This window comes from Vulpes vulpes, chromosome 9, assembly GCF_048418805.1.
Source record: "Vulpes vulpes isolate BD-2025 chromosome 9, VulVul3, whole genome shotgun sequence".
Classification (NCBI taxonomy): domain Eukaryota; kingdom Metazoa; phylum Chordata; class Mammalia; order Carnivora; family Canidae; genus Vulpes; species Vulpes vulpes.
The window spans coordinates 26,796,094-26,813,400 of NC_132788.1; the positions used below are offsets into that span (position 1 = coordinate 26,796,094).

Below are 17,307 nucleotides of genomic sequence, written 5' to 3' on the forward strand. Positions count from 1 at the left end.
CGGTTCCGAAAGCTGCCGAGGCTCACGGTCCGGAGCAGATCTCCAGAGCGGCGGGGAGAGACCTGAAACTTGAATCGCAGAATCTGAGCTCCCGGAGGGGAGCGTCCGGGTGTTTATTTGCTGCTCCCCTGTCTGCTGCACAAGCTGTGCAGGACCTCGATTCCTCTCTTGTCTGCAGGTAGCGCTGGTCGATTGGAATCTCGAAGCAGGTGTAAAGTGTAAAGCTGCCCTGGATGAGCAGTTTGAACCTCAGAAGACTCTGTTCATCCAGTGCGATGTGGCCGACCAGGGACAACTGAGAGGTAGGTGAGGGGAGTCCATCCATCCACAGGCAACACGCCTTGAGCAAGCAGCGACCTGAAGGCAGCCCGAGCCAGAGAAGCAGCCTGGGTGCGGGCAGGTCGGCTCCCTCCTGGAAAGCAGCTCCTGAGAAGCTCCAGTAGAGAACTTGGACTGTTAGGTTTCCAGCTGACATCTGGATAGCCATAAAAACGAAGGGGGGTGGGGGTGGGGGGAGAACCAAGGCTGCTTGAGACACCTTTTAGTCATTTGGCAGCACAGAATGTAATCACAATTCCTTTGTGTATTCAAAGACCGTGCTGCTGCAGTAATTATTAAATGATCGAAATTGCAGATGGAACTTGGAAAGTTGAAGTAGGCTAAGGGACTGTGGCAAACAACTTCTCCCAGAACGCTGAAGATGCAGAGTCCAATGACAACCAAATGTGGCAATGTTTCCTTTTAAACATAAGAGAATGCAAGATCAAGGATCATCATCGCAGACGTGCTAGATGCTTTCAACCAAATGTTCTCTCTGGCTTTTCCCCTCTGAAATGGTACTTAAAAATAATAATAGCTGCGCTACAGTGTTAGAATTGCAGAAGAAAAGTTTCTATCAGACTTTCCTCAATGCTTTCCTGTTTCCGATCTACTCCCTTAAAATAGAACAATCTACTTGTGAGATAGGGAGAACAGTATTGGCTGTACAATTAACAGATTTGGTCATATGGCGGCCTGATAGATTTGCATGAAAAAATACGATTTCCTGGGGGAGGGGAGTAGAAAAATAAAATATATGTATTTCACAGTTTTATTGGAAGATGAAATTGTTAGGCACATCTGTAATCAAAGGGCAAAAAGAAAATCTTCCGTAAAAGTCACTCTTGTACTCCTGTTTTTAAAAGAACACTGAAAATGTAAATTTCTTTGAAATGTTGGAATATTCCATAAGAGGGTGAAGATGGAGTGGTATCTTAGAAGGGGGTGTTCCTCCTACAGTTAAAGGAGATTGTTTTAAAGGAAATTATGTAATTAAATCTAAAATGGTAAGGACCTATAACATGAATTACAAGCATGACTAGAAGAGATATGTGAACCCAGTGCTAGTGGAATATTTTGCCAGAAGATAAAGTTTTGTTGATTGTGCATGATATTTTGGATTGAGGATAAAGTCATGCCAAATTCCAACATCCATGCTGATGAAATAGGAAACAGTATAGATCATCTAAAACTACTTCTGCCTGAATTTATGTGGTTTCACATGTGACATTTAACCTTAATTGTTTTTCCTTCCCAGTATTTAAAATTAGTATCTTGGCTGTAAACACATTCCTTAAGGATAAGTGATTGTGGAGGAGGAAACTCAAGACACATAGTGAGTGACCAGGAGAAGGCATGTTGGTCATGAGAAGTCCACATGTTGTCTAGACATCAGCATTTATTTGCATTTAAGGAAGACATGGCCCTGACTCTAACAATTTCAGAATTTTTTAAAATATTTTTTTCTTTATTTATTTATGATAGTCACACACAGAGAGAGAGAGAGAGAGAGAGGCAGAGACACAGGCAGAGGGAGAAGCAGGCTCCATGCACCCGGAGCCCGACGTGGGATTCGATCCCGGGTTTCCAGGATCGCGCCCTGGGCCAAAGGCAGGCGCCAAACCGCTGTGCCACCCAGGGATCCCTGGAATTTTGAAGAGTAGAAAATGCTTTGGGTGGAATTCAAAAAAATTATGTATATATATATATTATATATTATAAAATTTATATATATAAGTTATATATATATATTCACATATATTCCTTAGATATTTTCTGCTAGAGGACTTTTCTGGAATCAATTGGAGATTCTACGCAGTTTAAAGATTCCATAAAAGAATAGAAAATTTTTATTTTGTTGTTTTCTATAACAGTATGGTAAAGTACTGTAAATATTGGCTTTTGCAATATTTTTGGCAATTAACTTGCATAGTAGTTTATCCACTTGGGAACTGATGAAGCCATGCCCTCTTCAATATGCCTGGTGGCTGTTAATGATTCTAGATTTATCAATCAAAATAAAGCTTGTCTAGATTTTCTGTTTTCAACTAATTCCTATATTGGCCCTAAGACTGGAGAATACATTTCTATCATTTGGAAAAACAACCATGATTGTTATCTATAGTCTCAAGTAATACAGCTAGAACCAATGGTAGAAGGCCCAGGGAAAAAGTTTAAATCTATACAACTATTGTCAAAACCTGCTTTGAGAAATAATGTGTTTCTTGATACAAAAGTGGTAAAGTCAAGTATGAACTGGCTAAGGAAGGAGGGTTTGCAAGGACTAGATGGGATATGTGGTTGGACCATGTAATGAGTGACCTTCAGGCCTCAGTATCTATGTAGATTTTACCCTGGTTAAAAGTAGTTTTTATACAAAATAGTTATACAAAATAGTAATTCAAAGTAGCAATAATAGAAAGAAAAAAGAATAGTAAATTTTGAAGTCACAGTAGCCAGATCAACTAAATGAAAATATACCTTTTCTTACTGGGGTATCAGACTCCTTGAAATGATCATAATGAATCTGAATACAAGAAGACTCATGTTCAATATAACACTTTATAAAGATAACATGGCTTATTTAAAAAGGATATTTGTCATAGTCTAAGCCACAGAACTTCAGTAATTTCTTAAGAACCAAGAGATATTGACTGTCCAAGTGGACTTCTAAGAGCTCTTAGCTTAGGAGGCTCAGTTGTCTAAAATTTACTACATTAAGAACTTCAGTGTGCATACAGATCATCTACAGACCTAATTAAAGAGTCTGATTCAGTAGGTCTGTGGTGGCAACAGACTATGCATTAAAAAAAAAAAAGATTTATTATTTATTTTAGAGTGCATGAGTAGGGGGAAGGATAGAGAGAGAATCTTCAAGCAGATTCTCTTCTGAGTACAGAATCCCCAACAGTGCTGGCATCTCATGACCCATGACATCATGACCTGAGCTGAAATCGAGAGTCAGATGCTCAACCAGCTGACCCAGCCAGATGCCCCAGATTATGCATTTCTAACAAGTTTCAGGGTAACGCTGTTGATGCTGCTGGCTCACAAACTATGCTCCTAGAAGCAAGGCATTAAGTTACAGACTAAGAGTAAAATTTTCATTATAAAAGTGAATAAATGAAAATTAATGTCAAGGCACAGGGTAGGATTGAAATGTACATCTGGAACACAAGAATGTATCTATAATGTCTTTTTTTTTTCTTAGATACTTTTAGAAAAGTTGTGGACCACTTTGGAAGATTGGACATTTTGGTCAATAACGCTGGTGTCAATAATGAGAAAAACTGGGAAAAAACTGTGCAAATTAATTTGGTAAGCTATCTAAGCCATGTTTATTGCCTAAGCCTATTTAATAAAATGATGCTTTTACTGGAGAAAAGGTTCTTACATTATGGAGTCAATACAGTGACCAACAACATAGAGAATGGCAAGTTACAGAAAGTTTTTAGAAAAGAAGAATTTCCTTTTACAAATGGGAAGACATTTGAAACGTCTAATTATGCAAATAAATCTGTCTTAAAAATCTTAAAAGGAAATATGAAAAAAAACATAGTTTATCACATAACTTATGAGTTACCAAACCATGGTCGTAGATGAAACTGGCCTGCCACCTGCTTTTGTACTTGGGAGCTAAAAATGGGTCTTATATTTCTTAGGGTTGAAAAAATGTAAAAAGAATACGAACTATGTGAATATCTGAAACTTAAATTTCGGGCAGCCTGGGTGACTCAGCGGTTTAGCACCACCTTTGGCCCAGGGTGTGATCCTGGGGACCCAGGATCAAGTCCCACATCATGCTCCCTGAATGGAGCCTGCTTCTCCCTCTGCCTGTGTCTCTGCCTCTCTCTCTCTCTCTGTCTCTCATGAATAAATAAATAAAATCTTAAAAAAAAATTTAAATTTCAATCTTTATAGTTTTATTGAAGCACAGCTATCATCCATGTATATATTGTCTATGGTTACTTTTTGCTACAGAGCAGAGTTGAATAGTTGTAACTACCTTATGATGTGCACTGACTAAACTATTTACCATATGGCCCTTTACAGAAAAATACTTGTCAATCCTGGCTTAAATTACTTATTTATAAACCAAATCTTAATTTAATTCCAGAAACATAACAGGATGCAAGGCAAAAGTGACTGTTGGACTTTATAATTATTAAGATTTTGATCCTGAAAGTCAATGTGTGTGTGTGTGTGTGTGTGTGTGTGTGTGTGTGTAACTTCTACAATGTTTGATGATTATTTAGCTCCTAAATTACAAAGAATGTATAAATAGGAAATACAATTTCTGTTTTACCCTCTGTATCACAAGTTTGTTGGCCATCCCACTTTATAAACACCGTTGAGGTAAGATAGTGGGGTGTAGTGAAACTTAAATCTTAGCCAAAGCATGCTGTAAGAGGTAGGCTGTGCAAGGGTCACCATGCTTTACCTATTAAGGTCATCCTACTAGTCTTGCAAAACAGGTATGTGTAAAGAACAGAAGGGCCACTGTGTGTATAAACATACAGGGAGTGGCCCCATACTTCTTGATGCCCTCCTAGGCAATGATAAACTCCTTAAAAACAGGATGTGTTGAGTTTTATCTTTCTTTCTTAGTAGTCAACACAGTATCTTGAAGATAGTGCTTAGTCAATAAATATATGACTTGAATCTACATTCCCATGATTAATTTCTTAGCTAATAACTTGATGGGAGTAATGAGAATTATACTACCTCACAAAAGAACTGAACCACTTTGAAGGGTACAAAGTTTCTACACAAGCTTGACAGATGCCTAAAGTCCTTAAACTGAGAATGAAAGGTGCTATTTTAGAGTATAATTTCCTTCCAGTTCTTTTTAACAGTTGTCTCAAGTGTTCCTAGATATCATTAGATTTCAAAATAACTCTAAAACCTACCTGTCAAGTTTCCCCCAAAGTCTTTCTAGGATATGTTTGTGTGTTTAGAGACCTGACCCGTCAACTTTCATATTGAATTTGTCTCTTGCGGACAGTATAGCATGAGCACTTATTGTTTAAGTCACACCTGAGTATATCTGCATTTTATATTTGTGAATTTAAGCCACTTATATTTATTATTACCCTCTACTGAGATTTATTCTTACAGATTTGTTTGTATCTTATTTTTTTAATATTTTTTTTAAAAATTCATTTATTTATTTTAGAAACAGAATGAGTTGGAGAGGGGTAGGGGAGAGTGAGAGAGAGAAAGAGAGAGAGAGAGAAGCAGACTCCTTGCTGAGTGTGGAGCATGATGTAGGGCTTGATCTCATGACCCATAAGATGATGACCTGAGCTGAAATCATGAGTCAGATGTTTAACCAACTGAGCCACCGTTCCCCTTTAGTTCATATTTTGAATTTACTAAGTTTTCTTTTTGTTTTTTTTTTTATCTTTTTCCATTCCTTTGTTAAATTCCACAGGATACATTTAATTTTTTCTGCTGGTAAGAGAATTGTACATTTTATTTATTTATTTTTAAGATTTTATTTACTTGAGAGAGAGAGAGAGAGTGCTCATGAGTTAGGGGAAGAGGCAGAGGGAGAGAGAGAAGCTGACTCCCCACTGAGCAGGGACCCTGATGTGGAGCTTGTTCCCAGGATCCTGGAATCATGACCTGAGCCAAAGGCAGACACTTAACCAACTGAACCACCCAGGTACCTTGAAAATTGTACATTTTATTAATCTCTGGATGCTGCCCCTGACTCATTAGGAACCATACTTCATTACATCCTTTGGTTGCCAGATCAAGAAACAAATAAATGTATGACCAGTTGAGAACTTCAAGAATATTTAAGAATATATTTTTATAAACTTAATGGCACTTTCCACAGCCACATAACGTGATAAGAATTTCTTTGAATCAAGCTTTGCTAGTGAAAAAGCACAAATCACAGAGCAGTTTTCTCCCTATAGCCTCACTACTGATATTTTAACAGTTTCATCAGTAATAGCTACAGTTATTTTATAGATAAAGGGCATAAAGTTGCATATATTTGTTGCATTAATAATGAACACTTACTGTGTCTTCTCTCTAAGAAATTAGCAGTCAGAAAACTGTAATGATTAGAGTTGATATAAAGAACATGAAAATAGTGAAGACATTATCACAAAAATAATAAGATTAGAATCATCAGTCTTCATCTGGCTGAGAGAGCATGTTTGCTTTAACATAGCCTGGATGAATAAACTTGTTGCAAGCTAAAAATTCGTACATTGTCTACAAATAGAGAATTCTAGAACACCAAGAGAATTTTATTTGACTCCTTTGGTTACAACTCACTCTCTTGGATCCTTCCTCATTGAAATTATCTGGCCTTTATTTTTCTTTGGACTCTGCTGACATAGGCCACTCCTTAGCTTAACTCCAGGAACTAAGGACATTTATTTAATTTTACATCTAGAGAGCAAGATATAACCTTTGTTACCTATATATAACTTGAAAACATGTTACTTCCCCTCCTACCTGCAACACCCGTTTCAAGAGTAGATTACGGTCTGATCTATCCTTATCCTTCCAACTTGATTATCTTTGTTAGTACAATGCAAATATTTGTGTTTGGTTCATATTATTTTTTTTTTAGACTTTGAATGTAATTTGCCTCCTTTTACAGTACCTCGTGTGTTCTTTTGTATGTTTTTCTATGTTCCTGTCCCTGTCAGAGAGTAACCACTTAGTTAAAGGACCTCACCAAATATCTCTTCTTCTGGAATCTTGTATACCATAATTATACCATTCTTAAAGGGATTACAAATTTAAAAATTTTATTAGAATTATTTTTATGCCTGTGCAGCTTATGCAAGTATACTGTAAGCTCTCTTAATAAATGAAAATTTTGTGTACAGAGTAGATGTCCAATTAATATTTATTGGATAAATAAACTCTTATCCTATGATATTTTGCATTCATGAATATTCATTTTGTATTTTAATATATTTGGTTTATTTCCTAATACATCAGTGTTGCCAAGCTGTATCATCTGTCCTTCCACTTTTACTCCTTACCAAACTTACTGATTCCTTATCCTCAACTGAGCAGATCTCACCATTCTTCCCACACAAGAGATACATTAAACCTCTTCCCATTCTTCATTTCCATTAGGCTATTCTGTGCTTCCTCCTTAATCTGAAGCCAACTGCAGTAGCTTTATTTATAGTTACCCATAGCTCATTAGAAATGTTCAGAAAAGGCTGAACCTTTGAATAACTATCAAAGGTTACTCTGGCAATTGGGCGGGTGGAGGTAGACTTAACTTTGAATATTGATAAGGCCATTCTTTGATATATTTCTTTTACTTTTTGACCTTTAGTAAGCCTAAATAATTCATTCCCATTCAGGTGGGATTTATAATCTGATTTGGACATGTAACTAACATATATTGAATCCCTTAGTGTACTCAAATAAAAACTAAACAAACAGATGGCTTATTGCTATTGATTATTTTTTTTTCCAGAAATACAAGGGTTGACTAAAGATTTGTACTGGGAAGGGTATACATTTAGAATCAGCCAAAACTAGATTACAGTTATGAGTTTAGGATCCATGAACTTTTTTTTTTTAAGATTTTATTTATTTATTCACGAGAGACACACAGAGACAGAGAGAGGCAGAGACACAGGCAGAGGGAGGAGCAGGCTCCATGCAGGGAGCCCGACGTGGGACTCAATCCCGAATCTCCAGGATCAGGCCCTGGGCCGAAGGCGACGCTAAACCGCTGAGCCACCCAGGCTGCTTGAACTCATGAACTTTTATTTCATTTCTCTGGTCTTGAATTTCCCAATGTTAAGGGGACAAAGATAATTTCCTTACCCTGAAGGATGATTAAGCTTAACTAAAGTGAAACTTACATGAAATATCCAGCATAATTCTTACTACATACATAGTATCACTCAATAAATTACATTTATCCTCCAGAATGTAAAAACTTACATTTTCTTCATTCTTATAATCTCATTTCTATATGAGGTAGATTCCTCTGCCCTACTCTACCTCTAAGGAAGAGTTGAGGAGATGGGCAGAAATGTCAAAATGTGCTCCCTTTTCTTGGCTCCCAAGGATGTTGATTACAAATAAAATAACTAGCTCTGCAAGGGGGACTACAATAATATTTACCACATAAACAAGCAAAAATGGAAAAAGGCTGGAAATAAAAGATAAAAAGAATTTTAGAAAAAAAAATCATCTATATTAGTATTCACCCAGAATCAGGCTGGAGAAAAGACAGAAAACTTGAAAGACAATGTCACATGATTTAGATAACAGAGTTTTTAAAATTAGAGTCTATATAAGGACCAGAAATAAGCTAAAAGGAACCTCAGAGGGGAGGAAGATAAGGAAAATGTTAGATTAGAAAATTTCAGTAGTGAATACGTATGTGTGCTTTTTACATATAGGTTATGGAAATATATATGTAATATATAACATATTATATATTATATATAATAATATATGTTATAGATATATATTAAGAAGAGATGATGCCTGATAAGAAGGGTTAAACAAATACATTCTTACCATTTGTCCATATAACTTTGTTACTTAAGAATTATTCCCAGTACAGGGGATTTATGAGTGGTTTTAATTTATAGAATGCTTTAATCTGTGGGAAAAAATGATTTAGGATTTGGAATACAGCAGTTATAATTTTGGTATTACATATAAAAATTGTTCATAACCAAAACTGTTGAGTAAGCATGTGTTAATTAGACCATTTTGCCAATAATTGAATTTTTATTTGCACCATGTGAAATTAGACATAGGACTTTCTTTTTCTTTTTTTTGAGAGTCAAGTGCAAAATTTTTCGAATGTCGGGCAGCCCCAGTGGCCCAGCAGTTTAGCGCTGCCTTCAGCCCGGGGTGTGATTCTAGAGACCTGGGATCGAGTCCTACGTCAGGCTCCCTGCATGGAGCCTGCTTCTCCCTCTGCCTGTGTCTCTGCCTCTCTCTCTCTCTCTCTCTCTCTCTCTCTGTGTATGTCATAAATAAATAAGTAAAATCTTAAAAAAATGTTTTGAAGGTCAAATACAAAATTTATCGTACCTGTATGATAGACTAAAATAATGCTATAGATCTCAGCTGTTTTGTGTTTGTAGCTAGAACTTGTCTATAATTTTAATTTTCTTTTTTCCCCCTAGATTCTTGATATTTTAATGACCCAATCTATGTGATATATAAATATTGCCAAGGGACAAATATATTAGGAACATTAATAAAAAAACATTTTATTCTGTGGTTTCCTAACATCTCCTTGAATATATTATTTGGGATAAGGAAGAGATTGTTCTAGGAAAGAAGATGAAAATATCACATATGTCCCAGCCAAAGCATTAGACCTTATGTTGTAGATTTGAAAAATTACTTCGTTCTTGATAATGGATGGGAAAATAATCCTTTGGCCTCCTCCACTAAAGACCTGGAAATCTTCCTTTAAAAAAAAAAAAAAAAAGCTTAAATATTTCCAAACTTTCTATCTGGCTGCATCTTCTGGAGGCTGAAAACACAAAAACAGAGTGTCAGCAAAGCTATAAATACCTGAGAATAAAAGCATAGCACCAATATGTGTAAACAGAAATTCTGTCCAGACATGCTAGAGATTTAGGCAGAAACTACCAGAATCTAACTGACTTCAATAATTTCAGCCATGTACATTTTTTCCTTCTTATATAAACCATTTAATGTTTTGTATTTTTTCTTTTTAAAAGGAATCATGTAGAGATTTTACTCATTCTCCCTAAGCCTACTTAATATCAAACTGACACATGGCTTAAGTGAATAGAATCTTTAATTTACTTTTTTTCATAACTGCTATTAGGTAGGGAGGCAACATTGAATGTCAAGAAAACTCCAAACGGACTTTTTAAAATAAAAAGAAGGTAAATGCCAATATATGCCCTCAGTTTCAGACTCATTACTGTTGTATCATTTTCTTTGCAGTATTGTAAAGACCACCTCCCCCCAAAAAAGCAGGAATTAAGATGCCAAAAGAAAATGTTCACCTGCTAAAAGTCTGAGTTGGAAGAGAGAGGAATTCTTAAATCTAAAAGGGAAAATAAGGGGATCCCTGGGTGGCTCAGCGGTTTAGCGCCTGCCTTCGGCCCAGGGCATGATCCTGGGGTCCCGGGATAGAGTCCCATGTCAGGCTGCCTGCATGGAGCCTGCTTCTCCCTTGGCCTATGTTTCTGCCTCTCTCAGTCTGTGTATCTCATGAATAAATAAATAAAATCTCAAAAAAATAAAAATAAAGGGAAAATAAGGCATCAAGTAGGAGTTTTGTATCACAGGTTGTTTTTGGTAGTGGTGAATTCTCAAATGTTAGAATAGAACCATGCTTATGCATAGAGGTGAGAAACAAATCAGAGTAAATGCTCACAAAGGCAGTTGCAAGAGTGATGCAGAAGATTAAGTGGCAGACATAGGAAGATGTGCCTAGCTGATCAAAAGTTCGGATGCTGAAACCAAGCGAAAGACTTATGTGGTCTCACACAACACAGAGGTCAGGATTGCTTGATTCTGCAACACAGTGCTACCGGAACTCAGTTTCTTTTCATCTCTCCAGTGGGCCTCCCTTCTTGGAGATTTCATCTTAAGGATACTAACAATGTAACTGTATCTTCCAGCCATCACACCCCTACTAAATGATGGAAAAAGACCTCATTCTGATGAAATAATTTCTTTCTGATTTTCTTAAAAGCAACAATTTTTTTTCAGTAACATCCTGTTCCACCACCACCCGCCCCCTTACCTGGACCCACTCCAGCTGACTGCTCCTCAGGTCTCAGTGGCTAGAAATGGGTCAGCTGTAGGCCTCCAAACAAGTTACCAGCAAAGAGAATGGGATTTCTGTGACTGGATTAAATTAATCAGTGTCGGGCAGCCCCAGTGGCCCAGCTGTTTAACGCCGCCTTCAGCCCAGGGTGTGATTCTGGAGACCCGGGATCAATTCCCAAGTCCGGCTCCCTGCATGGCGCCTGCTTCTCCCTCTGCCTGTGTCTCTGCCTCTCTCTCTATCTGTGTGTCTCTTATGAATAAATAAATAAATAAATAAATAAATAAATAAATAAATAAATCTTTAAAAAATTAATCAGTGTCCATACTAAACCTAAGAAGATCACCTTCCCCTGCAGAAACAAGTGCAAAACAGACTTTTTTTATTAGAAATAAAAAAGGACATGAAAGCTGTGTAGCAAATCAAGGGCTTCCCTTATTATATATTCCAAGGTCCAAGAGAATTAAACAGAGCAGATGAATGAAAAATACCTGGATCTGAGAACCATATGCTAAGAAGGGTAAATGAATTTTGTATCTAATATTCAGAAAAGAAGAACACTGTATATACAGTTCTCAAAGATGCTTAGATTTGAGGTCAAGTGACAAACACTATGGTAATATGACTTTTTTCATAAAATCTCAGATTGGACAATGAAGTGAAGTTGCAGAGATGTGAGAAGCTCCTCAGCTGGAGGCAAACAAAAGAGAGTCCAGTCAAGACCAGCTTTAAAAAAAAAGCAAGCAGCCACTTGAAAATTTTTTGGTGATAGTATTTGCAGAAATCTCCCTGGGTGTCGCCAATAGCCTTAAAACTTGGGACTATGATATATAAATAACGGCTGTGTTGCTTTTCCCATTTATGCCTCTGGATCAGGTTTCTGTTATCAGTGGGACCTACCTTGGCTTGGATTACATGAGTAAGCAAAACGGAGGAGAAGGTGGCATCATTATAAACATGTCATCTTTAGCAGGTAAGGACCATGATTACCTCATAATGACTTCCTATTGGTAATTTGGACCACAAAAGTAAATCTACATTGATAATAATTTCTATTGATAATTTGAGCCATAAAAGTAAATCTTCCAAGTATATTTATTATCAAATCAGGTTGGGAATTGAAAATTTGTTTGTTTGCTCTGTTTCTCCTGGCTCTATGGAATTTTCTGTTGCATAAGATCAGAAGTTGGAAGTATATGTTGATTCCTATTATTTTAAATGGTGACTTTTAAGCTCTCTTACTGTAGCACTAAATGATAATGCAAGTGAAAGCATCTTTGACAAAGTAAAGAGTCCTAAAACATAGTTAAGGTGTCTCTACTTCCATGTGATTTTAGAAAGAATATATAATTTGAAATGTGACATATATAGTAGTTGGGTTCTGTTGTAGGGGAGGCCAGACTTTACCTGGAGTTTCTTACGGTCTCTGGCTGGGCCTGAGAATTAAATTGACATAAGACAGGTTAATAGGAAAAAAGCTTATAGATTTTTATGTGTACATGAAAGCCCCCACGGGAAAACCAAGACTCAAAAATGGCTAGGCCTAAGCGTTTATAAACAAGGTTGAACAAAGAGAGGTAATTGTGGGGAAGCAACTAAAATATATAGGGAGCCTAAAGGAAGATAAGAGTTATTTTAACAAGGTCTGTACAGATTTCCGTTGGTCTCAAACCCCCATCTCTGGTGATAAGAATGTTTCTTTCCTCCTGGTATAGGAAGGGCATATTTTTTACATGGAAGTTTTATCACCTGCTTTCAGGAGGAAAAGGAAAGGTCAGAGTGCCCTTCTTATACCTGCTGTTTTTCAAGTGCCTTTAGCTTAAAATAATCCTTATGCCAAAGTGACACATTTTGGGGTGACCTATCCTGCTACTCTTCAGTGCTAAATGGCTGTAATAAACAGAAACACGTAGTGGCTTAAATATAGTATAAGCTTATTTCTCATATATTATCAGCCCTGGGCAAGATATGTGTGGTTGGGAGCCTCTTCAATATGCAATCATTTGGAAAACCAGGTTGACAAAAGCTCTTTGACATGGAGCATCCATAGTTTTGCTGGAGGTATTGGGGTGGGGTGAAGTAGGGGGACTCTTTTCTCTGTGACATTGAAATAAAGAGAACACTGAGGGGATGAAGCTGCTTTTCTAAACACCCCCCACCCCAGCTCAGTAATGACAAACCTCACTTCTGTTCATGTTCTGGTATAGAATTTGATCTCATGGCTCTCATAATTACAAAAGACTCTGAGAATGTAGCTATGTACCTAAGGAAAGAATAGATTCATGTAGATGGCTAACCACCTTTGCCACAACTTGCACCCCAACCTATGTCCTATTCAGGACAGTAGGATTTAATATTACCGGATACCATGTTACTCAATAGTAGCTATAAATTTTTGGCAGGAACTTTTGGAACAACTTAACCAAATGACTTGACTTCTAAAATTCTAGGGGGAAGAAAGATTCACCAACGGTTCTTCAGTAATTCAAGTAAATGATGAGGTTTTAAAAGTCCAACCAGTATTGACAGCACGTCTAAACTATGCAGTTCCAAAAGTAGGGAGACCTCCTTACATTATCTGATTTCAGTTCGTGTGGTAATTTCAGAATAGGTGGTCTCCATCCCTCTCCCTGTGCCCCACCTACTAGCTCCAGTTGTACTTCAGAGGTCAGGTTTGGAGGTGCCTGGGACCACAACAGAGGTCTGATTCTCAGCATTGAGAATCCTTCCTCTGAGAATCATTGTCAGCTGGCCCTTAAGCCTCTGTAAACCTGCCATCAAGGGAGACTTAGAAATCTCCTTCTTTAGAAGTTCTCAAAAAACAGATTAGCATCTCAGCTTCTGTGTTGCTTAAAGACAAAATGACAACTCTATAAAGTTATTACAGGACTAATTCTATACATTTGGGAGGTAACTTGGTTATTCTGCCTAATGTCATGTCTACTTGTAAATTACATTTCCATTCTGAGGACATGGTAAAAGGTGAGAGCATGAATAATACTTAGATATTTGGCCTAAGAGAGAACCACATTTTAGATTCTGGGAATCTGAAGCCCTAAAGTCAAATTGTCAAGGCTCTATCTGTGCTATTTTGAAATGAAATTATAAAGGAAAAATATGTAATTGATCGGAGAATTAACAGGAAGTATTTGATATTTTAATAAAAATGGAAATGTAGAGAAACCTGGGGTGGTGATCACAAGATAATCCCATGGACTGTGTCTTGAAGCAAAAGGGGGCTAGCAAGGCTTTTGGAGATGCTTGAACCCTGTCCAGGGAGACCCTTGCCCTTCTGTCACTGGAGGCACTTCTTTCTTTCCAGACAGGAAGTCTGGAAGGCCTCAGGGTTTGGATCAATTTAGGGCTCTGTGGGAGACATTCTGTACCATAAGGCTTAAAAAAAAACAGGAGGCTTACTTGCCTCAGAGAATGAATAAAGAAATGCAGTGTAGTGTACTATGTTTCATCCAATAAAAATACTTAAATGTGTAATAATACTTAACATTCATTGAGCACTTACTGTTTACATGATACTATTTTAAACTCCACATACACATTACCTCATTTCATACAACAACCCCATGATGTAGATTCTATAATCTCCATTTCACAGAGAAGGAAATAAAGGTAGGAGAATTGAAGTATCTTGCACAAGCTTGCACGTCAAGGAACCAGTGAAGCTGGAATTCACATGCAAGCAGCCGGATCCAAGATCTCTTCTGTCTTATCCACTAGGTTGTCTAACTCTTCTGTCCTTGAGAGTGTCAGTTTGTCTCTCCATCCATGGCTACTTTAGCCTACCTGTGAGTAAAAGGAACTGAATTCCTAGAACTCGAATAAGCCAGTGAAACTTGCTAGTTATCTTCAGGCCTTCTGGGCACTGCTTTAATCTCAAGACCACATGACTAAACCTCAGGGGTATCTTAGGCTTTTGCCCCATTTGACACACATAGTAAAGCCCTGAAAACATCTGAGGAGCTTACCAAAGTCACAAGTCAAAACACGTCACTGAGAAGCGCAATTTAAGGATTACAATTAGACGTCCACTTTGCTTTCTTAGCTAAGAGCTTGCTTTATCACCCTCCCCTCCCCTGGGTATTTTTCCTCTTCTTAACCTGTTTTAGAGTCAACATCTGGAACCCTGTGTGGATCTTTCTCAAATCATGCAAATAAAAGAGTGAATAAATATAGATTCAGCGATAAGATCATTTTGGTTTTAAATTACCTTTCTGGCACTTGTGCAATTTAATGAATATCTTAGCATTCCATATTGCTTCCCCACCTCATATTCCTCCCAGCCAGCAGGGTAACTCTATTGATAATGGTTGCCTAGTTTAGCTATATCCATTCTGTTTAATTTGGTGCCTTCATCCTTATGTAGAGAGGTACATCCTCTCTATAATGCCCGACCTCCATACCTGGTACCTTTATACTGTTTCCCTTTTGTCCCTGGCCAATCTGGGCAGGCCCTACCTAACCCTTCCCATCCAGGGCTTTGTCACTAAGGTGCTTCCATTTCACAAAGAGTATTAAAATGTGGTAACTTGTATTCTAGCTTCTCACCTAGAGCTCTTCTTCTTCCCATAATAAGATTAGTTTGATAAACACTCAGGTTTTGTAATAGTAAAAGAAGGTCAGTGAGAACCTCTCTGGCTTCACACTTTCCTCAGAAATATTACCAGCAAGCTTATATCCTTGAAAGTCATAGCATGTTGGGAGTGGCCACATGACCCAAAAAGTCTTTGAGGAGTTATCAGGGTCAGAGTATTTTTTCCCCAGCTTCATTGAGGTATAAATGGCAAAATTAAGGAAAGATATCTCTAATGCTTGCTTCCTCTGTGTTTTCCAAACATTCTTTCCATGAGGTTTTTTTTTTCCTGTGTTCCCTCTTACTGCTCAGTCTGTTAAAGGAATGGCTGTGGCTACTGGTGAACTCCACCAGTCTTTGTTCACAATCTCTTACATGGATTCAGTGGAATCCTTCACTGTCAGTGAGGCCTGAAGTTGAAACACTGGTTTGGGCAGAGAAGTTAATGAGTAATGACCACTGACGCAGACCAAGTATCAAATGCAATTAATAAGTTTAACAAACAGGAGTCAAGTGGAGAGTGATTCCTCCATGTATTGAGGGAAGTTTTTGTGCTCCAGTGGGATGCTCCAAAGTTTTCCTCATCACTATTGACCACCTAGACTCTTCTCTATAGGTTTTTGTCTATAAACATAGTATATAAAGCTGCATTCATTTTGATACATTCATCCTTAACTATTAAAAAAAAAGTTGAGAGGAACAAAAGATGTGAGTGAAATCTGGTTTAATACAATTAATTAAATAGCTGTGCTCTGAGCATAAGACATCCCAGAAGAGTCAAGTGTGCTTCTCATATAGTTAGTTGCCTCAAACAGTGGGAAGGACAAAGTTGTTGTCACAGGAAAAGCAATCTGCCTGCCAGTCTTGCTTCCAACCTGCCTATATACTCAGCTGCGGACATCTTCGTGTTCACTGGGGGCATTCTCTGTGCCTTTAGCAGAGTCACTCAGGGGCATTTTGTGAGAAATCCCACAAGGGTCTTCTTTACTGAGATTGAAAACAGTAAATAAAAGAACTCACTTTCTGAAAACATTTAGTCTCAAGAAAACACTTGAAAAATCATGGATTTTTTTTTTTTTAGCATATCTTAGATACCAATCCAGTATCATACTTACTTAACTGTAAGTTTCACCTAAACTAATATAATTATCTTGCCATTTGTGTTAAGGCAGATGTGCTTCAGTTACAACTTTAAGTAAAAATTCAACTTAATCTAACATATTTTGAGCATGTGCAGAAAAGAAAATGGGATATGAAAGTAAACAGACAGAATCTCTACCCAGAGAGCTGTGTATCTGTGTCTCTTATCAACATGTCAGAACCAAATAGTTAGCATGGCATAGACTTTTAAACACAAATGCAATACTGAATTGCAAGGCACTAGGACTCCTGTGTCCTGAAGAGCACTAGTTGGACTGATATGTCACAGCAGACCAGAGATTTCAGGTGAGTTAAAAGACTGATCACCTGTCAGCTCCAGGCCAAAAGTATAAAGGATCACTTGGTACCACTCTCTGCAAGTGTTCATGTTATAGAGAAGGGGACCTAACATACTTAGCAACTGCCAAGGCATTGTGATAAACTATTGGCTATATGAGTTGCCTAACAAGTTATCTAACATGCT

The 17,307-nt window shown here is 37.5% G+C and overlaps 1 protein-coding gene across 1 annotated transcript in view; it reads left to right on the forward strand.

Annotated features, from left to right (window-relative positions):
• The window catches only part of HPGD (15-hydroxyprostaglandin dehydrogenase), a 29,777-nt gene that overhangs the window by 630 nt on the left and 11,840 nt on the right, over positions 1 to 17,307 (forward strand). The window contains exons 2-4 of the mRNA XM_026017549.2: positions 179 to 302; positions 3,530 to 3,636; positions 11,972 to 12,068. Coding sequence (XP_025873334.1) covers positions 179 to 302; positions 3,530 to 3,636; positions 11,972 to 12,068 — 328 coding nt within the window. The remainder of the gene's footprint in view (positions 1 to 178; positions 303 to 3,529; positions 3,637 to 11,971; positions 12,069 to 17,307) is intronic.